Below are 25,195 nucleotides of genomic sequence, written 5' to 3' on the forward strand. Positions count from 1 at the left end.
TGTCAATTTGTTTACAGTAAATTAAACTCAGCAAAAAAAGAAATGTCCCTTTTTCAGGACCCTGTCTTTAAAAGATAATTAGTGAAAATCCAAATAACTTCCATATCTTCATTGCAAAGGGTTAAAACACTGTTTCCCATGCTTGTTCAATGAACCATAAACAATTAATGAACATGCACCTGTGGAACGGTCGTTAAGACACTAACAGCTTATAGGCGGTAGGCAATTAAGGTCACAGTTATGAAAACTTAGGACACTAAAGAGGCCTTTCTACTGACTCTGAAAAAGACCAAAAGAAAGATGCCCAGGGTCCCTGCTCATTTATGTGAACGTGCCTTAGGCATGCTGCAAGGAGGCATGAGGACTGCAGATGTGGTCAGGGCAATAAATTGCAGTGTCTGTACTGTGAGACACCCAAGACAGCACTACAGGGAGACAGGATGGACAGCTGATCGTCCTCGCAGTGGCAGGCCACATGTAACAACCCCTGCACAGGATCGGTACAGCCGAACATCACACCTGCGGGACAGGTACAGGATGGCAACAACTGCCCGAGTTACACCAGGAACGCACAATCCCTCCATCAGTGCTCAGACTGTCCGCATTAGGCTGAGAGAGGCTGGACAGAGGGCTTGTAGGCCTGTTGTAAAGCAGGTCCTCACCAGACATCCCCGGCAACAACGTCATTGTTGCCCGTCATGGTCTGGGGCGGTGTGTCACAGCATCATCGGACTGAGCTTGTTGTCATTGCAGGCAATCTCAACGCAGTGCGTTACAGGGAAGACATCATCCTCCCTCATGTGGTACCCTTCCTGCAGGCTCATCCTGACATGACCCTCCAGCATGACAATGCCACCAGCCATACTGCTCGTTCTGTGCGTGATTTCGTGCAAGACAGGAATGTCAGTGTTCTGCCATGGCCAGCGAAGAGCCCGGATCTCAATCCCATTGAGAATGTCTGGGACCTGTTTGATCGGAGGGTGAGGGCTAGGGCCATCCCTCCCCAGTAATGTCCGGGAACTTGCAGGTGCCTTGGTGGAAGAGTGGAGTAACATTTCACAGCAAGAACTGGCAAATCTGGTGTAGGCCATGAGGAGGAGATGCACTGCAGTACTTGATGCAGCTGGTGGCCACACCAGATACTGACTGTTACTTTTGATTTTGACCCCCCCTTTGTTCAGGGACACATTATTCCATTTCTGTTAGCCACATGTCTGTAGAACTTGCTCAGTTTATGTCTCAGTTGTTGAATCTTATGTTCATACAAATATTTACACTTTAAGTTTGCTGAAAGTAAACGCAGTTGACAGTGAGACGATGTTTCTTTTTTTGTTGTTGCTAGGTTTAGCATTGTATCTAGTCAAACACAATTGTTCCCAAAAGTTTTTCCAAGGGTTGGTAAAAGGATGATTGGTAGGTAGTGGAATTACTTTAGCTTCCCCCAGGCCTGAGGGCTCACACTTTCTGGAAGGCTTAGATTGAAGATAAGGCAATTAGGAGTGGCAATATCATCTGTTGTTGTTGATAGACAACTATTTTATTTTTTTCACTTCTTCCACACTCACTTTACGGAATTCAAAATTACAATGCTTGTCTTTTTATAATATCATCAGTTATACTTTGATGTGTAGTGTCAGCGTTTGTTGTTGGCATGTCATGCCTAAGTTTGCTAATCTTGCCAATGAAAAAATCATTAAAGTAATTGGCAATATCAGTGGGTTTTGTGATGAATGAGCCATCTGATTCAATGAATGATGGAGTTGAGTTTGCCTTTTTGCCCAAAATGTCATTTAAGGTGCGCCAAATCTTTTTTCTATCATTCTTTGTAGCTTATCTTTGTTTCATAGTGTAGTTTATTCTTATTTTATTCAGTTTAATCACATGATTTCTCAATTTGCAGTCCGTTTGCCAATCGGTTGTACAGCCAGACTTATTTGCCATTATTTTTGCCTCATCCCTCTCAACAATAACTTTGTTCAGTTCCTCATCAATCAAATGGGGATGTAACAGTTTTTTCTTCTTAATGTGTGCATGGTTATTAGTAACTGGAACAAGTAGTTTCATAAATGTGTCAAGTGCAGCATCTGGTTGCTCCTCATTACACACCACAGACCAGCAGTGTCTGGTTGCTCCTCATTACACTACATTCTATTGGATTTAGATACTGCTTTAAAGTTTCTGCAGTATTAGTAAAGATGTGATAAATACATGTTGATGATTTCATTCCTGTGCTGTTTGTAACCACCCTGGTAGGTTGACTGATAACCTGAACCAGGTTGCAGGCACTGGTTACAGTTTGAAGCTTTTTCTTGAGTGGGCAGCTTGATGAAAGCCAGTCAATATTTTAAATCACCCAGAAATATACCTCTGTTTATATCATATACCGTATCAAGCATTTCACACATTATCAAGATACTGACTGTTAGCACTTAGTTGTCTATAGCAGCTTCCCACCAGAATGGGCTTTAAGTGAGGCAGATGAACCTGTAGCCATATTACTTCAACAGTATTTAACATGAGATCCTCTCTAAGCTTTACAGGAATGTGGATCTCAATATAAATGAGAGAACCTTGTTTCGTAAGTTACAGGTTAACGTGGGCTATTTTGAGCACTTTTCTGGGATGCTTGATTGTTTTCATTGCTTTACTGGGAAGCTTAGCAGAAGTAGACATGCTCATGTTATTTATGTTAGTACAGGGTGAGATGCACACACTGGACTTCCTACTAGGTTACACAGCCTCAGTGCTATCAGTAAATCTGGTTTGTAGGCACATGATTACTGCATACAATAGCTGTAGGATCAGCGGAGGCATTCAGGGCAGTTAGAGGGACATAAATTAGGTTACTTACATTTGTGTCGGTACATTTGCAGAAGTATTATGACAACTGAGCAACACAATGGTATCGATTAAATGAGCTGGGCTTGAGTCATTGATAAGTCATTGTCTCAACACAGGCTGATCCCATCTTCCTTATAAAACGATCTTTGTTTCCAGAAGGTTTCAAAATTGTCAGTAAACAGAGCTGCAATAGTCTCATAGACAGTTATAGAGGGATAAAAGTTGGCTGAAACATTTAATGCCACGATTTAGGGAGGGCACAGGGCCAGATATTATAGGGTGTTTGTTGGTGTCAAGGAGAGACTCAATCGGTTATTTAAAATCCATCTTCAGCTGTTCTGAGCTGCCCTTCATAATGCCATTGAATCCCACGTGAACTATGATAGACTCAATTTCCTGATGCTGGTTTAAAATGTTTGGGAGCAGCTTATTGATGTCCTGATGCAGGTTTATAATGTCTGGGAGCAGCTTATTGATGTTCTGATGCAGGTTTATAATGTTAGGGAGCAGCTTATTGATGTCCTGATGCAGGTTCATAATGTCTGGTAGCAGCTTATTGATGTCCTGATGCAGGTTTATAATGTTAGGGAGCAGGTTATTGATGTCCTGATGCTGGTTCATAATGTTTGGGAGCAGCTTATTGATGTCCTGATGCAGGTTTATAATGTCTGGGAGCAGCTTATTGATGTCCTGATGCAGGTTTATAATGTCTGGGAGCATCTTATTGATGTCCTGATGCAGGTTTATAATGTCTGGGAGCAGCTTATTGATGTCCTGATGCAGGTTTATAATGTCTGGGAGCAGCTTATTGATGTCCTGATGCAGGTTTATAATGTCTGGGAGCAGTTTATTGATGTCCTGATGCAGGTTTATAATGTTAGGGAGCAGCTTATTGATGTCCTGATGCAGGTTTATAATGTCTGGGAGCAGCTTATTGATGTCCTGATGCAGGTTTATAATGTCTGGGAGCAGCTTATTGATGACCTGTTCTCGTTTTCCTGGAGAGTACAACGATTTTGCTCCAGGGACTGAGACATTTTTCACCATTGAACAGCCAAATACAACGGCTGGAGATGGGAATGGATAAATCCGCCCATTCCCACCCCTCACACAATTAGTTGACCCTTTAACGGGCCCACGATAAGCAGGAAAGCATACACCCGATACTCCCGGCGATGGGACCAGATCCCCCGTAGCAGGCAGTGCCCATCTGGAGTCAGCGTAGTTGAAGTCAGCACAACCGTTGCACTGCAGGCTGCAGGCTGGGAGCGTCCTGGGACACATAGATGGAACAACTTGTATTGGTGGGCCCTGAGAGACTGACTTGGTGGGACAGCCACCCACGTCACTGCATTGTTTGACCTTCTCCAGCCGATACGAGGACAGATTATTCAGTGTCTGTGTGAGAGAATAAATGTTCTGTAAAATACAAATGTAGTAGATTGTTTCTAGAAATGAATAAACATGGGTGAACCACAGTTGAATTCAGAGATATTGTTAGTCAGATGTCTTTCTCTGTTGTGCGTGCTGACCATAGCTCATTTTGTTTACAGGAGCCATTTGAGGATGGCTTCGCCAACGGGGATGAGCTGTCACCGGCCGAGGAGGCCGCAGCCAAGGAGGCGGCCGAGCCTAAGGGAGCGGTCAAGTTCGGGTGGATCAAAGGGGTGCTGGTAAGTGGTCAACCGACAGACTGTTTTACCTTTTTGCATCTCCTGAGAGTCCTCCTGCTTGCCTTTTTGTTATGTGACACAATGTGACGTTTCCCCATCAATATCCCATTTTCCATTTTTATGTGTCTTTACTTTCTGACGTTTCTCTTTGACCCCTGCGTCTCCATTGCTACTGCATCATAAGCACTTCTCTTTGTGGATATGACATTTTAGGGAGTGCATTGTCCTCCAGTTATTCTTGAACACAACATTCAATGGCGTGAACGGAAATCCCGACTTGGTGTACATGAATTTCAAGTCAGGATTTTGACCATAGTATATTTTTCTGCCCTCTCATTCAAAGTACAGAGAAATTCTTTCATGACCCCACAATCAGACTAGGCCTCTTTTAGTATTAAGGTAACGTATCATTCAACTTAAGATTCCCTTGGCTATAAAATTGTATTTTAGTCCTATAGCAGTCAAAGAGGAACCTCAATAATTGAGATGTGAGTCGATCACATTCTACTCAAGATTCTGTGCAACTAGCAAGAAATCCTTTGGTGATTAATCCTTCGTGGTCTGTCCAGGCCATACAATGTTTTTGAGAGTCTAGTGTAAGAATCTGCCAGGGTTGTAGGAATTTGTCACACATTAAATTTATATTTATTTCACCTTTATTTAACTAGGCAAGTCAGTGGATGCTCAATATTCAAATTTGAATACGAGTTATACATCCTACAAGACAAATCGGTTGCGTCACCATCTGACGTGAGACAATGCAGCAAATATTGATGGGTACGCTTCCTGCTTTTACTACCTGCTTTGCTTTTTTACTACACTCGCAATGCCAGTCAGTCCACCTATTATGTCATCATTGGCTTGAACGGGGACACCCGTTCTATTATTTGTATTTCTATGGCAACACACGCTATTCTAACGGCTATTACAGTGACCACGGTCATTTGGCTGGCCAATAACAGTCATCCCAAATTCCATGACTGTCACAGCCCTAAATAAATGTGGTACAAGTTCCTGCTGCTTTTTAAAACGGTCAGATGGGTGAGAGGAAGGAAGGCTTTTACATGTCAAAATACAAGCTGGGTGACAAGAAACAGAGATTATCATGAGAAAGAACTAACTGTGCTGCACATCTGTCAGAATGGAAAACTTCAAACAAAGAGGAAATGGCTTGAAGTAAACTGTTTCTACTAGCTGTCATGAATGTTGTTAAAAGTACTACATTTTAGACAAGCACAGCGGTCTAAGGCACTGCATCTCAGTGCTAGAGGTGTCACTACAGACCCTGGCTCGATTCCAGGCTGTATCACAACCGGCCATGATTGGGAGTCCCATAGGGACCCATTGGCCCGGCATCATCCGGGTTAGGGTTTGTCCAGAGTAGGCCGTCATTGTAAATAAGAATTTGTTTTTAACTGACTTGCCTAGTTAAATAAAGGTGGCATAAAAAAATCCACCATTCAAAAAATTCAAACATACAGTACCAGTCAAAAGTTTTTACACAGCTACTCATTGAAGGGTTTTAATTAATTTTTAAAAAATTTTCTACATTGTAGAATAATAGTGAAGTCCTCAACACTATGAAATAATACATATAGAATCACGTAGTAACCAAAAAAGCGTTAAACAAGTCAAAATATATTTTATATTTGAGATTCTTCAAAGTCGTCACCCTTTGCCTTGATGACAGCTTTGCACACTTGGCATTCTGTCAACCAGCTTCATGAGGTAGTCACCTGGAATGCGTGTCAATTAACAGGTGTGCCTTATTATTTTAACCCTTATTTCACTGAGAACACATTCTCATTTACAGCAACAACCTGGGGAGAGGAGCCAATTGTAAGCTAGGGATGATTAGGTAGCCATATTTGGAATTTAGCCAGGGCACCAGGGGTTAACACCCCTACTCTTACAATAAGTGCCATGGGATCTTTAGTGAGCACAGACAGTCAGGACACCCGTTTAACATCCCATCTGAAAGTTGGCACCATATACAGGGCAATGTCCTAACTCACTGCCCTGGAGCATTGGGATATTTTATTTTTTAGACCAGAGGAAAGGGTGCCTCCTACTGGCCCTTCAACACCACTTCCAGCAGCATCTGGTCTCCCATCCAGGGACCGACCAGGACCAACCCTGCTTAGCTTCAGAAGCAAGCCAGCATTAGGATGCAGGGTGGTATGCTGCTGGAAGATAGCCCTATTTGGTAAAAGACCAAGTCCATATTATGTCATGAACAGCTCAAATAAGCAAATAGAAACAACAGTCCATTACTTTAAGACATGAAGGTCAGTCAATCTGGAAAATTTCAAGAACTTTGAAAGTTTCTTCAAGTGCAGTCGCAAAAACCATCAAGCGCTATGTTGAAACTGGCTCTCATGAGGACCGCCACAGGAAAGGAAGACAGAGTTAACTCTGCTGCAGAGGATAAGTTCTTTAGAGTTAACTGCACCTCACATTGCAGCCCAAATAAATGCTTCACAGAGTTCAAGTAACAGACACATCTCAACATCAACTGTTCAGAGGAGACTGTTCAGAGGAGACTGCGTGAATCTGGCCTTAATGGTAAAATTGCTGCAAGGAAGAAACACGAGCAATGGACATTAGACCGGTGGAAATCTGTCCTTTGGTCTGATGAGACCAAATTTTTGATTATTGGTTCCAAACGCCGTGTCTTTGAGACGCAGAGTAGGTGACCGGTTGATCTCTGCATGTGTGCTTCCCACCATTAAACATGGAGGAGGAGGTGTGATGGTGCTTTGATGGTGATGTATTTAGAATTCAAGGCACACTTAACCAGCATGGCTACCACAGCATTCTGCAGCGATACGCCATCCCATCTGGTTTGCACTTAGTGGGACTATCATATGTTTTTCAACAGGACAATGACGTAACACTGTGTAAGGGCTATTTGATCAAAAATGAGAGTGATGGAGTGCTGCATCAGATGACCTGGCCTCCACAATCACCTGACCTTCAACCCAATTGAGATGGTTTGGGATGAGTTTGACCGCAGAGTGAAGGAAAAGCAGCCAACAAGTGCTCAGCATATGTGGGAACTCCTTCAAGACTGTTGGAAAAGCATTCCTGGTTAAGAGAATGCCAAGAGTGTGCAAAGCTGTCAACAGGGGAAAGGGTGGCTACTTTGAAGAATCTCAAATATATTTGTTTAACCCTTTTTTTTGGTTACCACATGATTCCATAGGTGTTATTTCATAGGTTTGATGTCTTCACTATTATTCTACAATGTAGAAAATAGAAAAATCCTTGAATGAGTAGGTGTCCAAACTCGGTTCCTAATTTGTTTTATAGCTCTGCGCGCTCATTTGACTCTCCATGAAATAGGCAGAATAACTAGCTAGAGAAATTATTACAAATGTTGTGACAGTTAATAGTTTGTAATTGTGAGACAATAAAAACACATTCTGTGCAAGGACGTTGGTCGTCAGTGCAGTGACTTGATCCACTGTGTAGCTAACTCTTGTAACTAGCGCTTCCTTGTAACTAGCGCTTCCTTCACTGACATAAAAAGCTTTCAAGCCTGTTTAAATGAAGTTGTAGACATGCAGATAATCAAATAACATTTCAGTGACTGGCTCCACTGTTGCTGACAAGTTGGGGCGGCAGGTAGCCTAGTGGTTAGAGCGTTGGGCCAGGAACCGGAAGGTTGCTAGATTGTTACCTTGTCAGCTTGGGGATTCAATCTGTTGACCCACTAGCCCGTCATTGTAAGTAAGAATTTGTTCTTAACTGACTTGTCTAGTTAAATAAAGGTTGTAAAAAATTAAATACAAATAAATAAATAAATGCTAGCTTTCGTGCCCATAGTCAAACTTCAGAAATACTGTTCATTTGAAGCACAATATTCCTTAGCAAGATGAAAATGGGGCAACCATCCATTTTTTATCTTAGATCTTTGATGTCACCTAGGTAATAGTTTTGGATGTTGTGGCAGTCCATTGTAGCCGGACTACATTAGCTCAATCCCATTGTCCTTTGCGAAATACAAGACCGATCAGTGCAGGCGGAATCTGATGTGACATCATTTGAATTAATATTTTACATTACCATGGAAATGATTGCATCACAATACCAGGTGGCCACTGCAAGTGTACCCATGAGTTTACGTGTCAAATTGCCAGGGTTAGATGTTCCAAGCACATTCTCTTTCTATGTGTGCTGCTGCTGCTGCTACAGGGAGAGGGGGTGTTGCCGAGAAACCCAAGACTTGTTCACTACAACACCTTAATTGTTTCAGCAAGGAGCAACAAAGTTTCATCATGTTGTTAGGAGTCCATGTTACTGAGGAAACGAACTCAACCGTACGAATGCCTGGCTGTCCTGTCTTCAGTTCGTTCCAAAATAATACAAAAATACGGTTATGACTTATTTTACTTTCATGACGATCTTCATCCATAACTTTCTGGTACACGGTAATTGTGCCACACCTACTTTTGTTCTGTATTCCAAATTCTGACTAGAGAAAAGTTTCCTGGTGGGTATGATGCTAATCAATGAGTTTATTATACTACTCAATTACAAGATATTTGCACTGAAATTGATAACATTGTGGTAGATACTGATGAATGCTCTTTGAGGTTGACATTGATTTGATTTTAAATGAGGCTAGTCATTAAAAGTTGACTTTTTCATTCCATCCAGAGAAGGGCTTCAATCAGGACTTAAATCACTTTTTAAACATTTCTTCTAACATTAAGTTGCAATCTTGGTGCTTGTCGCAATTTTTAAGACAAGTCGATAACAGGGCGAAACTTCTACTTTCACTAGGTTTGTAATTTTAACATTAACATTCATTCAGGTCAAACTGTGATCCTGCATCAAGAAAGTCTTGGCCTTGATTCCCACCAGCAATGTTCCAAGGCCAGGTCGTTGGAAAGTGCTTTGTTGAGTGAAGTGTTCCGGTTACCTCACATGCATCCTAACTGCCACCCCTTCCTCTGTGCAGGTGCGCTGCATGTTGAACATTTGGGGCGTGATGCTCTTCATCCGCATGTCATGGATCGTGGGCCAGGCGGGAATTGGTAAGACTACACCATGGAGTAGATCTTGGGAGTTCATGTGAATTACTGTTTTAATTCACACACAACGTCAACCCGAACCCCCAGCCATCCCACCAAACCACCCCTCTTTCTCCCATCACCTTTTGACCATTTACCATCCAGATGCTAAATGTTGCCACACGGCAACACATGCAGGCAACTGTTACACACTAGCTTGTTTTTGTAGTGGCGCCGCTACGATTCACAGGCCTTCTAACACTAACCCATGTGTGAATATGAGTGAGAGGCTGAACAAGCAAATGGGCTGCTTATTGATGCTCATTATTGCAGTTATTCTCCTCCTAGGAGTTTGTCGAAATGTTAATGCTGATTTTGCTTTGTCACTAGTTAATCTTGTCCTCCATTTCCTTTCAGTTCTCTCCTGTGTGATCGTTCTCATGGCAACAGTTGTGACCACCATCACTGGCCTTTCGACCTCAGCGATTGCGACTAACGGCTTTGTACGAGGAGGTATGAACCTTTGCTTCTTTAAAGGTCCAATGCAGCCATTTTTATCTCAATATCAAATAATTTCTGAGTAACAATTAAGTACCTAACCGGGATTGTTTTCAATTAAAATGGTCATAAAGAAACATGTCTTCTTAGCAAAGATCAATTTCCCAAGCCAGAATTTAGCTAGGACTGTCTGAGAGTGAAAAAGAGAGATTGTGCAAATGAACAAAGTTGTGATGCATGCTTTTCTGAAGGAATAGCAGCATTTGTACATGGAGCAGAGGGGAGAAGGAGAAAAAAAAATGCTAGTAGGAACCACAGGGGAAAAAAATGGAAGCTGCACAGACAATTCATCCAGAACTTTGACTTCTGGCAGAAAGCCATTAAGATATCAGATGGCAAACATTTAGTATTGAATTGCATAAAAGTGTAACTTCATCACCTCGTGCGCCACAGAACAGAGACTCACCGACATATTTAAAATGCTCTGGACGCACCAGCTCCTGCCATCTTCCATGGTGGCACCAACAACATAAACCATCATTCTGTTACCAAACTTGGGATCTGCGATGTTCTTCAAGTAAATGTGTTTGTGAGGTTGACCATGCTGTTGGATTAGAACAGTGAGGGGGCATACGAGTAAGATGTTTTTTCTTGCCCGGACTAAGGCTTTTTATTAGCAAACGTGAAGATACTAAGCTGGCGACTGTACAAGTATTTACAAAAACAAACAGGACAATGAACAAAAAGGTAGGCCTAATAAACTCAAAAGAAAACCCAGGCTCCAATCATGCCTGTAAACCCGGCATCATGCCAACCTGTCTGTGTCGTCTTGTCCCAACAACAACAATAATGACAGGGTTTAAACAATACATTCCCACAATGCACAAGCCAATGGAAGGAAGAATTGACATGATGATCAATTAAGAACGTTCACGTTTATGTTCAGTTCATAAACATATTTTATGTATTCATACCAGCACACATGTTGATAAATGTGCTTCTGGTGCAGTAACAGTAAGGTCGGCGCACTCCTTTCCTTCTGTGGCCCGAAACACCGGAACCATCACCGACTCAGAAACAGCCCCTTCCATTGACAAGTTAGAAACGTCACACCGCTGCAGCTCAGACTCACTGACCGCAGGGAGCAGTAGATCAGGGACAGGTAGATCAGGGAGCAGTAGATCAGGGACAGGTAGATCAGGGACAGGTAGATCAGGGACAGGTAGATCAGGGACAGGTAGATCAGGGAGCAGTAGATCAGGGACAGGTAGATCAGGGACAGGTAGATCAGGGACAGGTAGATCAGGGACAGGTAGATCAGGGACAGGTAGATCAGGGACAGGTAGATCAGGGAGCAGTAGATCAGGGAGCAGGTAGATCAGGGAGCAGTAGATCAGGGACAGGTAGATCAGGGACAGGTAGATCAGGGACAGGTAGATCAGGGACAGGTAGATCAGGGAGCAGTAGATCAGGGACAGGTAGATCAGGGACAGGTAGATCAGGGACAGGTAGATCAGGGAGCAGTAGATCAGGGACAGGTAGATCAGGGACAGGTAGATCAGGGACAGGTAGATCAGGGACAGGTAGATCAGGGAGCAGTAGATCAGGGAGCAGTAGATCAGGGACAGGTAGATCAGGGACAGGTAGATCAGGGACAGGTAGATCATGGACAGGTAGATCAGGGAGCAGTAGATCAGGAGGCAGTAGATCAGGGACAGGTAGAGCAGGGAGCAGTAGATCAGGGACGGGTAGAGCAGGGACAGGTAGAGCAGGGACTGGTAGAGCAGGGACTGGTAGAGCAGGGACAGGTAGAGCAGGGACAGGTAGAGCAGGGAGCAGTAGATCAGGGACGGGTAGAGCAGGGACTGGTAGAGCAGGGACAGGTAGAGCAGGGACAGGTAGAGCAGGGAGCAGTAGATCAGGGACGGGTAGATCAGGGACGGGTAGATCAGGGACGGGTAGATCAGGGACGGGTAGAGCAGGGACTGGTAGAGCAGGGACAGGTAGAGCAGGGAGCAGTAGATCAGGGACAGGTAGATCAGGGACAGGTAGGTCAGGGAGCCGTAGAGCAAGGACAGGTAGAGCAGGGACAGGTAGAGACGGGACAGGTAGAGCAGGGACAGGTAGATCAGGGAGCAGTAGATCAGGGACAGGTAGATCAGGGAGCAGTAGATCAGGGACAGGTAGATCAGGGAGCAGTAGATCAGGGACAGGTAGCTCAGGGAGCAGTAGATCAGGGACAGGTAGATCAGCTAGCAGTAGATAAGGGACAGGTAGAGCAGGGACAGGTAGCTCAGGGACAGGTAGATCAGGGACCTCACCAACAGACAGGGAATGCTCATCCTCCCCTCCAGGAGTGGACAGCAGCACAGGAGACAACAGCTTGGACAGTGGAACCATCACCGGCTCAGGAACAGCCCCCCCTGTCGGTAGGTCGACCTCCAGCACCTCCACTAAGATCCGCTCTACCTGGCCTAGCCTCGCTAACAGATTCCTGTCTGGGTAGGCACATACTTAGCGCTGCCACGGCGGTGGGAGTCCTCGATGATGCACCCCACCAGCTCAGCAGTCGCCCAAATCTGGTCGCCCTCGGCGTTCAGACAGAACCATAAGTAATTAGCCGCATCCTGCGACTCCCCTGTCACGTTGTCGACCTCCATCTTGTAGAATTAGTCTGCACTCCTCACTGTGACGGAATTGATCCCACTTTTGACATTTGTGAGGTTGACCATGCTGTTGGATTAGAACAGTGAGGGGGCATACGAGTAAGATGTTTTTTCTTGCCCGGAGTCAGGCTTTTTATTAGCAAACGTGAAGATACTAAGCTGGCGACTGTACAAGTATTTACAAAAAAGAATAAACAGGACAATGAACAAAAAGGTAGGCCTAATAAACTCAAAAGAAAACCCAGGTTCCAATCATGCCTGTAAACCCGGCATCATGCCAACCTGTTACCTGTCTGTCTTGTCCAAACAACAACAACGCACAGGGATTAAATACAAATTCCCACAATGCATCAGCCAATGGAAAGAAGACATGACACAATGAACAAATTACATTCACAATGCAAGAAATTCAATTAAACTTGTTCAGTTCATAAACATATCTGTATTCATACCATTCCAAATTCATGGGCATTAATATGGAGTTGTTGGGCGATTAAGCCTGGCTCGCAGTCAGTGTTCCAATTCGTCCCAAAGATGTTTGATGGGGTTGAGGTCAGGGCTCTGTGCAGGCCAGTCAAGTTCTTCCACACCAATCTTGACAAACCATTTCTGTATTGACCTCGCTTTGTGCACAGGGGCATTGTCATGCTGAAACAGGAAAAGGTCTTCCCCAAACTGTTGCCACAAAGCTGGAACCACATAATTTCTAGAATGTCATTGTATGCTGTAACGTTAATATTTCCCTTCACTGGAACTAAGGGGCCTAGCCTGAACCATGAAAAACAGCCCCAGACCATTATTCCTCCTCCACCAAACTTTACAGTTGGCACTATGCATTGGGGCAGGTAGCGTTCTCCTGGCATCCGCCAAACCCAGATGGTGAAGCGTGATTCATCACTCCAGAGAACATGTTTCCACTGCTCCAGAGTCCAATGGCGTCAAGCTTTACACCACTCCAGCTAACGCATCCTCAGCCATGGAAATCCATTTAATGAAGCTCCCGATGAACAGATCTTGTGCTGACGTTGCTTCCAGAGGCAGTTTGGAACTCGAGAGTGAGTCTTGCAACCAAGGACAGACAAATTTTACGCTCTTCAGCACGTGGCAGTCCCGTTCTGTGAGCTTGTGTGGCCTACCACTTTGCAGCTGAGCCATTGTTGCTCCTAGGCGTTTCCACGTCACAATAACAGCACTTACAGTTGACCGAGGCAGCTCTAGCAGGGCAGAAATTTGACAAACTGACTTGTTGGAAAGGTGGCATCCTATGACGGTGCCACGTTGAAAGTCACTGAGCTCTTCAGTAAGGAAATTCTACTGCCAATGTTTGTCCATAGAGATTGCATGGCTGTGTGCTCGAGTTTATACACCCATCAACAACTGGTGTGGCTGAAATAGCCAAATCCACTAATTTTGAAGATGTGTCCACATACTTTTGTGTACATATAGAGTATTAATAAATATGCTTCTCATAAATCATTAACCGTTTGCAATGTCTTGTTATTTATAATAAGGCTTTAGATAAGGTGACTGAGGACAAGGACGATCATCAGTGTTTTTGTAAAATGTTCAGTGGAAATTAAGTCTTGTTTGACACATTTTAAAGTGAAAAATCTGAGTCTCGGCATCAACCAGTTACCGTGGAATTTCCCTTTACAGTTTTTACCAGCGCTGTCTGATCTTGGCATTCCCGAACACTCGACTTGGATATTGGTACATAGAAATGAGCCTCCCATATCAATAGATTAATACTGTAAAAAAAGTATACTAATTCAAGAGATGGCTCTCCCAACAGTCCACTCAAGGCTCAGTTTTGCATTCATAATTCCACCTTAATATATTTCTCATGAGTTGCACAAGGTCGCTTCATGCTGATTTTTATTTGGTGTGGTTTTGTTCTGGCCTTTTCTTGGCATGTTTGGATGAATGGGGCTGAGGTCTCCCACACTACTGATAGGCTAACCTTTTAACTTTTCTCTGGAATCCATTCAAACCTGCGTCCCGCAGAGCAGTGGCCGGCTCGTGTGACATTTGGTTAGTCTCCTGTGTTTGGATATGGAATTACAGGTGTGATTTTCACCAGCTGGACTTGGCTATCAGTACCATCATCCACGGAACGGAATATGTATTATCAGTTGAGGGTTTCAATGAGATGTTCCCTGATTTATTTGGAGTCGAATGAAGGAGGGGGGAAACACTGTCCACACATTGGTCCCAGTTGTCGCAGCATGAGGGGAAATTCAGTATTGTGTTTCTAAATTTGCAGCAGTTCTCCCTCAAGTCACTGAAAGAGACCAGTGCTGGCAGGGAGGTCTGAAATGGATATTAGGACACTCTCCACATGGGCGAGGGCAGAGGAAAACAAAGGATTAGATTCATTTTAAAGTGCGCTGGTGATGAAATCATATTGTAGTAAAGGATATTTGTGTTTTCTGTAGTGTACTCCTCCTGGAGACCGCCTATTCGATTAATTTTCATAAGGTTTCCAGTCTACCGCAGCCAGATTGTTTTCGGGCTACAGGCGGCAAGAGAGGCTCCATGTAGTGGCTATTGTTTTGTCTCGAGCAGCAGAGTAACCAAAACACGCACACTATCTAATTTCAACATCCGCTCGTCCTGAATTGATTTTCTTTTGAAGTAGGCTAATCCATTACCCTTCGGTGGAATGCAAAAAGGCTATGGTCTGTTTCATACATATTATATTCTACTGTATTTTAGTCAATCCCACTCCGACATTGCTCGTCCTAATATTTATATATTTATTGACTCTATTCTTTTACTTTAGATTTGTGTGTTATGTTGTATATTGTTAGACATTACTGCACTTTTGGAACTAGGAACACAAGCATTTCGCTACACCCGCAATAACATCTGCTAAAATATGTGTATGTGACCAATAAAACTAGATTTGAATGTAGGTGGAATGAATAGAGCCAGCAAAATATCCCCCATGTGCTCAAGCATGACCCCACATTAATTTGTCCACCCACTCATGCCCTCAGAGATCAGTCGTTTTGGGTCCTTCCTTTGTCTTGTCCCCCACTCGTGTCTGTATGAGCACTTGAGGTGCTCTCCAAAGCTATCAGCAGAGAGGTTGTATAAAGAGAGATCAACGAGGATCTCTACTCAGCCTGTCACACTACAAACTCATTGTGCAGCTAAATATGTCAATTAATTTGGCTCCCATCTTGGAGCTTCCTCCATCCTATCCACTCGTTTGAGCAGATAAGGGTGTCGTTGAGATGTGTGTATTAGGCTGTCCTGCAGTTAGTTTTCCTGATTTATGCAAATTCAGTAGGCTAGCCTACATAATACAGTTATTTGATTAAACAATATGTGTTTCGCCTTTCTGGGACTAATTAAATTAAATGTAAATGCTTCGTCCATCTGTCTCTTTGCAGGAGGGGCATATTATTTGATATCCAGAAGTTTGGGGCCAGAGTTTGGCGGCTCCATTGGTCTGATCTTTGCCTTTGCCAACGCTGTGGCTGTCGCTATGTACGTGGTGGGCTTCGCCGAGACGGTTGTGGAGCTCCTCGGAGTAAGTCACCCAATCCTTCCTCACGGCATCATCTAGCACTTTGCTGATTGCAGTGTGCCATTGGCGTCAAGTGTAAGCTGAATGAAATTGGTCAGAGGATAATGAATTGTTTTCTCTGTTCATCAGAATTTCATGCCCCTGAATTTGTTTTGCATTTCAGTAGTGTTTTTATTTTTTTGTAATAACATTTGGTCAGATGTTTTTCCGCCTTTTTAGATGGGGTTGGTAAAAAAATTTATGTTGCATTTTACATTCCATTTTGCGAGTTAACCTTTCTGATCTCCCCATCCCGGATCCGGGATCGTGAATACAGACTCAAGCTCATTACCATAACGCAACGTTAACTATTCATGAAAATCGCAAATGAAATGAAATAAATATGCTAGCTCTCAAGCTTAGCCTTTTGTTAACAACACTGTCATCTCAGATTTTCAAAATATGCTTCTCAACCATTGCAAAACAAGCATTTGTGTAACAGTATTGATGGCTAACGTAGCATTTAGCATTAGCATTCAGCTGGCAACATTTACACAAAAAAACAGAAAAGCATTCAAATAAAATCATTTACCTTTGAAGAACTTCAGATGTTTTCAATGAGGAGACTCTCAGATAGCAAATGTTCAGTTTTTCCTGAAAGATTATTTGTTTAGGACAAATCGCTCCGTTTTCTGCGTCACGTTTAGCTATGAAAAAACCCCTGTATCCAGGATTGTGTAAATCTATCAGCAAGCTCATTAGCATAACACAACGTTAACTATTTATGAAAATCGCAAATGAAATGAAATAAATATGCCATCTCTCAAGCTTAGCCTTTTGTAAACAACACTGTCATCTCAGATTTTCAAAATATGCTTCTCAACCATAGGAAAACAATCATTTGTGTAAAAGTAGCTAGCTAGCGTTAGCATTTAGCGTTAGCATTTAGCGTTAGCATTAGCGTTAGCATCCAGCACGCAACATTAACAAAAACATAAAAGCCTTCAAATAAAATCATTTACCTTTGAAGAACTTCTGATGTTTTCAATGAGGATACTCTCAGTTAGATAGCAGATGCTCAGTTTTTCCAAAAAGATTCCTTGTGTATTAGAAATAGCTCCGTTTTATACATCACATTTGGCTACCAAAAAAAATCCGAAAATTCAGTCCTCAAAACGCGAACTTTTTTCCAAATTAACTCCATAATATCGACTGAAAACATGGCAAACGTTGTTTAGAATCAATCATCAAGGTGTTTTTCACATATCTCTTCATTGATACATCGTTCTTGGACACATGCTTTCTCCCCTGAATCAAATGGTAAAGTAGAAGCAGCTGGCAATTGCGCACCGAATTCGACGCAGGACACCAGGCGGACACTTGGAAAATGTAGTCTCTTATGGTCAATCTTCCAATGATATGCCTACAAATACGTCACAATGCTGCTAAGACCTTGGGCAAACGACAGAAAGTGTAGGCTCATTCCTTGCGCAATCACAGCCATATAAGGAGACAATGGAAAACAGAGCTTCAGAAATTCTGCTAATTCCTGGTTGATGCATCATCTTGGTTTCGCCTGTAGAATGAGTTCTGGGGCACTTACAGACAAAATCTTTGCAGATTTGCATAGTCGAGCATCTTTTCGTGACAAAATATCGCGCTTAAAACGGGAACGTTTTTTATCCAAAAATGAAATAGCTCCCCTAGAGCTCTAACAGGTTAAGTTTCAAACTCAGTTGTAAAGAAGTTGAAAATAAAAGGAAAGCAAAATATTTGCAATGCTTTTTCAACTGGCCAGTATCACAGTAACACCGACAGCCAGCTATGAATTTGAGTGTTTCTCCTACCTCTTGGTCTGACAGTGACGTTAGTATTCTCCTGTGATTTCTCAGAGCGTGGATTGCATTATGACAGATGAGATCAATGACATCCGAATCATCGGCACCATCACCATCATCCTTCTCCTGGGTATCTCCATGGCAGGAATGGAATGGGAAGCTAAGGTAAGATTATAACATACAACTAGGTTTGATTGAATAGAGCCCTCAGTCATGGTTTCTATCTAGAACTTAAGGTGATATTGAACTAAAACTCATCTCTGACGTCAAGCTGAAATTGACCTCAAATAAGCAGAATTCCTTCCAGACTGACTGAATGCAGACATTGATGTACACTGTGCAGTAGGCTAGATGTAATACATTGCTCTGTTTTGTGGTTAATGCTAGTTGGGAGGTGTGGTGAAAGTGTACAGTTGAAGTCTGACGTTTACATACACCTTAGCCAAATACATTTAAACTTAGTTTTTCACAATTGCTGACATTTAATCCTAGTAAAAATTCCCTGTCTTAGGTCGGTTAGAATCATCACTTTATTTTAAGAATGTGAAATGTCAGAATAATAGTAGAGATAATTATTTATTTCAGCTTTTCTTTCATCACATTCCCAGTGGGTCAGAAGTTTACATACACACAATTAGTATTTGTTGGCATTGCCTTTAAATTGTTTAACTTGTGTTTTGGGTAGCCTTCCACAAGCTTCCCACAATCAGTTGAGTGAATTTTGGCCCATTCCTCCATACAGAACTGGTGTAACTGAGTCAGGTTTGTAGGCCTCCTTGCTCGCACACGCTTTTTTAGTTCTGCCCACAAATGTTTTATAGGATTGAGGTCAGGGCTTTGTGATGGCCACTCCAAAACCTTGACTTTGTTGTCCTTAAGCCATTTTGCCACAACTTTGGGAGTATGCTTGTGGTCATTGTCCATTTGGAAGACACATTTGCAACCAAACTGATGTCTTGAGATGTTGCTTCAATATATCCACATAATTTTCTTCCCTCATGATGCCATCTATTTTGTGAAGTGCACCAGTACCTCCTGCAGCAAAGTACCCCCACAACATGATGCTGCCACCCCTGTGCTTCACGGTTGGGATGGTGTTCTTCGGCTTGCAAGCATCCCCCTTTTTCCTCCAAACATAACGATGGTCATTATGGCCAAACAGTTCTATTTTTGTGTCATCAGACCAGAGGACATTTCTCCAAAAAGTATGAACTTTGTCCCCATATGCAGTTGCAAACCGTAGTCTGGCTTTTTAATGGCAGTTTTGGAGCAGTGGCTTTTTCCTTGCTGAGCGGCCTTATGTCGATATTAGACTCGTTTTACTGTGGATATAGATACTTTTGTACCTGTTTCCTCCAGCATCTTCACAAGGTCCTTTGCTGTTGTTCTGGGATTGATTTTCACTTTTCGGAACCAAAGTACGTTCATCTCTAGGAGACAGAACGCGTCTCCTTCCTGAGCGGTATGACGGCTGCGTGGTCCCATGGTGTTTATATTTGCGTACTATTGTTTGTACAGATGAACATGGTACCTCCAGGTGTTTTTAAAATTGCTCCCAAGGATGAACCAGACTTGTATAGGTCTACAATTTTTTTTCTGAGGTCTTGGCGGATTTCTTTTGGTTTTCCCATGATGTCAAGCAAAGAGTCACTGAGTTTGAAGGTAGGCCTTGAAATACTTCCACAGGTATACCTCCAATTGACTCATTTTCTGGAATTTTCCAAGCTGAAGACTTAGTTTAGTTAAATTGAAGACTTAGTTTTTCCTGTAATTAGTATTACACGATTAAAATGAATAATCATGTAACTGTAATTAACTAGGAAGTCGGGGCACCAAGGAAAGTATTCAGATAACAAAGTTATAATTCTTCACCAATCTTTTACACTTTCTCCGGAACATGTAATTTGTTATTACCTCAAGTTCTGTGAGGTGGAAGGATTTCCTTTGTCTCCATGAAAAACTATTCTCTATAACTGTGTGTCCATGAGGGGGGGGCTTGCTATACCCAAAGAGGCCAATGTCATGCAAGTTACAAATCAATATAATATCATGAACACATGATGTCCTGTTTGTAGATCATCGTTGCAGTCCCCTTTGGTGGTTGAACTTGGTAGGCTTCTCTGAAAGCGGAGCAGTCCACCACAAGGATGGCAGTTGATGTCCGGTTGGTGATCGCCGTTGCGGTCCCTTCTAGTGATGAACCTTGGTAGGTTCCCTGGAAGCTGCAAAGTACCCCAAGGGAGGGCCAGGGGATGTCCTGGTTGATGATCGCCGTACATTCATTCTCCAATGAGCGACGTTGTGGTACTAAGTTATGGTTTATGGGGACTTTGTTTATGGCTCTATCACTTCCTAAGTGTCAAAGGAACTGAACCGAAAAGGAATGGAAGCATAAACAAAAGATATACAAAATATAGTTCTCACACAAAAATCATCTAATTGGACTGTATTCTATATACGTCCAATGTTCTGGCAAAATGACTATCATGGCATTGTCTCTAATGCCATATCTAGGGTTTTCCTACTTGGTGTGTTGCTTAGGCACTATCCTAAGTTGATAACTATATGATTTGTCTATAGCTGTAAGGCACTAGTTTTGGGCAGTCTACAGGGATGACCTATGGACTTCTGGGAAGAAAACTGGTGAGTGCTGTAGAGTCGCCAAGAAGTAAATGTTCAACTTTATTTACTAAGGCTGGTATTTTGCTTGGACCCTTAAGTGATCTTAGCATAAATCCTAATTGGATTGTGGTTAATGATTCTAATCATTTTCCTCCTGAATGGAGGATTCTATTTATTATTGTTGCCATTTGTTTTGGAGGTGGACAAGTCCACTGGACTTCCTTTACGACCAGTGTGGTACACCTCAGTACTATCTTAGATGTGTTCTAAGATAATCCCCGTCTAGGGGCCTGTCTGCTCCTCACTGTTCTCATAGGGGAGTTTACAACTAGATTTGATTTATGCTCTGGCGGCCTCGTGCGGTGTTGTCCGTAGTCTCGACCCCCCCCCACCGGCCTCGATGAGGCTCATCATGGGTCTGGGCTACTGTTCCCCTCCCTTTGTGTCTCCCGACCCCCCCACCAGCGGGTGGTGTTGGTGTCCGAGGCGCAAACGAAAAGGTTGAACCCTATGTACGAGTTGTCAGCGGCCGCGTTGTTATGAGAATGGCTGTAACCTTTCAACCAAATCTCCTGGTGTTTGTGCTTCAAAACGCTCAGTGGCTGTCGAGGCATGTCAGTAACCACCACGTCCATGTGTGGCAACCCCTTCAGTACCTGCGAACTGAGACGAGGATATCTGTCTGTGATATCGCAAAGTGTTTCACCAGTGGGAGTCATCGGATCAGTTGCTGGACTGACGCCATTAGTGACATTGTAAGGGACGACAGTCCCCAAAAAAGCGGAAGGTGTATCATCGGAATCAGAGTATACTCTGCGCATCAATGTTTTTCTTGCTGAGACGGCTGCAGTGCTTGCGAAAGTGCCCGAAGGGCAAGAGGAGTTCATCTCAACTACCGTATTGCACGACTGCAAGGAGGAGGGAAGTTGCGTATTCACAGAGACAGCTGACTCGAAATTGTGAAAAGAATGGACAATCAAGTTGGCTGATGGAATGTGTCGAGATATCGTAATATCTCCTTGGATCGGATTCTGCCCCAAGAGGTTTCTAAACGTATTTTTCCCAAGGGGTGCTTTCGACAGATACCCCTCGTGAATGACTGCGTAGCAGCTAGTGTTAGGGGAAGACAGTGTGGTCAGTGGAGAAGGCACGGTGGCCTGTGACCATACCTGGTTGGTTTTCCAATCCATCAATGGGAGTAACCGATCCATCAAGTCTGCTCCAAGTAGCAGGGGTACAGTTTAGAGGCTGGTAACATACACAGGGTGAACGAGCAATACGTTCTTGAAGTGTAGTTTCAGCGTGACTCTCAATGTGAGAGACGAGGTAGTCTGAGTGACCCCTCGAAATGTAGTGTCGCATCGTTCCACTTTTAACCAATGTTTAGTTGGCTTCAAAGCCCTTTTAAGATCATCAAACAATATTTGAGAGATGAGTGATATTGTCGCACCCGAATCAATTAGCGCATGACAAGTTAAGCAGTCCTCCAGGACTGTTTCCAGGTATGGCCGTTTAGATTTGTGGTTAGTGGACATATTCCCCACAAAGTGGAGTGGTCGTTCGCAACGACGTGATGTGCCATTTCGGTTCAACGTGGAAGCAGATGGACTTTTCCGATTTTGAGTGGGCTTGGCTTTAACGAAGCGTTTGACCTTTCTCTTCGCAACCTTTGTATCAGTGTCTATAGACAAAGCCCGGGGGCTTGTTTCTTGATCAAGCGGGCCCTGGATAGGGTCTTGAATGAGAGCGGGAGAAATTACAACTTCCTATGGATATGGGAGACGCTAGCGTCTCAACTGGCCAATTGCCAGGGGAAATGCAGAGCGCCAGATTCAAATAAAATGCCATAAAATTCAAACTTTCATTAAATCACACATGTAAGATACTCAATTAAAGCTACCCTCGTTGTGAATACAGCCAACATGTCAGATTTTAAAAATGCTTTTCGGCGAAAGCATAAAAGCTATTATCTGATAGCCTGCGCCCATCTGCACCAGCAGTAAACAAAGGAGCTAGCGTAGCAGGCGCTACACAAAACGCTGAAATAAAATATAAAATATGCATTACCTTTGACGAGCTTCTTTTGTTGGCACTCCAATATGTCCCATAAACATCACAATTGGTTCTTTTGTTCGGTTAATTCCGTCCATATACATCGAAAATGTCCATTTGTAAAGCTCGTTTGATCCAGAAAAAAACAGCTTACAAAAACACAACGTCACTACAAAATACTTTGCCAAAATATTTCAAACTACTTTTGTAATGCAACGTTAGGTATTTTTAAACGTTAATAATCAATCAAATTGTAGACGGGGCAATCTGTATTCAATACATGAACGAAAAGAAACCAGCTCTGCTTTTCACGTCTTGCGCAACTCATAAAAGTGTCCCCGGTTCCGAGTTGGCCTACTTCTTCAATGCACAGAGGAATAACCTCACCATATTCCAAAGACTCCAAATCCAATGGCAAAGACAATATAGTGAACAGAGATGGGAACATTTTTTAATATCTGAACAGTTAGTCCTCGAGGTTTTGCCTGCTACATAAGTTATGTTATACTCACAGACATGATTCAAACAGTTTTAGAAACTTCAGAGTGTTTTCTATCCAGATCTATGAATAATATGCATATCTTATATTCCTGGCATGAGTAGCAGGAAGTTGAAATTGGGCACGCTATTTATCCAAAATTTAAAATTCTGCCCCCTAGCTTTAAGAGGTTAGTGTCCTTGCTATGTGTGTTAATTCCTGCAGACCTGGTGTCCGGTAATTCCCCTTCTAGTCCTTGTGACTTATCTTTTACCCTTTTCTCAGATTGTTCTCATTTTAGTTCTTCCCGTAGTGGAACTTCTGGAGAAAATTTGTCTACGTTTTGATCGTCCTTCACCCCTTTGTTATCCTTTTTGGGTTGGGTGCAGAAACGTAGCGAACAGGTCGATTGTAGCGGTAGTCATGTTGATGGCGACGTACTTTACAGTTATTTTGACCACGGAGGTTATTGGAATCATGGTTTCGTGGTAGAAGCTGTTGTGCGTCATCTCAACGCTCCAATACCTGATAATGCACCCTCTAACTGGAGTGAGTGCTCCTGGTCAAACTTCAAAACCGAATGGTCAGGGCTCTTAGCGTTGTGAACTTTTGATGCCTCAAAAGCTGTGCTTGCAAGCTCTTTGAGTTGTAAGATAGGCAAGCCAACGTGGGGGGCAGGGCCCAAGTAGGTAATGAAGGTCGGATACATGTTCGACAGGAACATTTGTTTAAAAGGTAACAGGTCTTCCATGCCTGTTTCAGTGAGTAGGCCAAAGTAAGCTGAACGGGGTGTGGGTGTTCGTTACTAGCTTGTTTGACGGTGTTAGCCAGTGAACTATCGTGTTTGTGAGTCGCAGAACCACTGAGTTCTAATCTCAAAGCTGTGGCAAGTTTAGCGTAGTTGTTTAGCACGTGTTGCTGTTGTAGACGAATGAACCTTGTCATGTGTCTATTCGACGTTTGCTTCAACAGGTAAACCCTGTCAGAACCCTTGGCGTTCGGGTAGCCATCCAACGTGTCCTCTATGTCAGCTAGAAACATCTCAGTATCGTTTGGCTGACCTGGAACGGGGTCAAAGGTGGGGAAATTCTTGATGAGTTTGTCAAGGTATTCCGCGCCAAGCGGGCGGAGAGGGTTGGCTTCATCCTGTGGAGAGATTGGGGCTGAAAGGCCAAGAGGAGAAGCCAAGCCTTGTTGTTGGCCAAGAGGCGCAATATTACTCAGTGCCGAATGGCCAAGAGGAGAAGACCGAGGGACACATGAGCGAGGCAAGGTCTGAAACCTATCGTCTTTACTCCTGTGAGTACAGGGCTCCGGTTGCCTGGATTGGTAGTCTGGACTTCCTCCAGATGGTACCTAAGGGTGGTATTCTGCTGCATTGCAGAGTCCAATATCAATATTTCCATCTTCATCACCTGAGTTCCCTCATCATTAATTTGGTCAGCGACTTCAATGAGTTCTGCTGATTTGTCATCCAACTTTGTCATTTTGTTCATTAACTGATCGTCTTTGGTCTGTAGTGTTTTGAGTAGAACCGTGTTACTTTGAGTAACGAACTGCATGCATGTTATCAAGTTGAGCGCTCCTGTTTGTAGATAACTCTTCAGATTTATGTAGTTTGGCGTGGACATCATCGTATTTAATTTTGGCTAAATCAAGTTGTTCCTGTAGCGTATGATTTTGTTCCTGTAGAAGACAATTTGTTGAAGTGCTTGTTCATTGTCATACGTTTTTGCAATTACATTTAATTGTTCAGTTTTCAAGCGCAGTTCCATAGCTAGCAGAATTTTTCCCGTTTCTGCATTTGTCATTGGTTTCCCGGTTCTCTCCCCCTGTCCCTTTATGTCTCTCGTTACCTGCTCGTGCTTCAGCTGTGCACTGCGGTATTGGACAGATGCCAATCTCGGATGGCAAGACATCAGGGCTAGACTGGAGAGAACCTTTACGAGGCCTGCGCCCGATGGTTGATTTTGGAAAGCGTTGTTGCCTGCTTTT

General features: G+C 43.2%; 1 protein-coding gene across 2 annotated transcripts in view; it reads left to right on the forward strand.

Moving 5' to 3' along the window:
• LOC110509541 (solute carrier family 12 member 2) overlaps positions 1-25,195 on the forward strand; it is a 139,578-nt gene that overhangs the window by 58,082 nt on the left and 56,301 nt on the right. For both annotated transcript variants that reach the window (XM_021590462.3, XM_021590463.3), the window contains exons 2-6: positions 4,395-4,514; positions 9,481-9,556; positions 9,950-10,045; positions 16,095-16,234; positions 18,103-18,213. In XM_021590462.3, the coding sequence (XP_021446137.2) occupies positions 4,395-4,514; positions 9,481-9,556; positions 9,950-10,045; positions 16,095-16,234; positions 18,103-18,213 (543 nt within the window). The remainder of the gene's footprint in view (positions 1-4,394; positions 4,515-9,480; positions 9,557-9,949; positions 10,046-16,094; positions 16,235-18,102; positions 18,214-25,195) is intronic.

Source organism: Oncorhynchus mykiss, chromosome 29, assembly GCF_057628025.1.
Source record: "Oncorhynchus mykiss isolate SJ-2025 chromosome 29, ASM5762802v1, whole genome shotgun sequence".
NCBI classification, from domain to species: domain Eukaryota; kingdom Metazoa; phylum Chordata; class Actinopteri; order Salmoniformes; family Salmonidae; genus Oncorhynchus; species Oncorhynchus mykiss.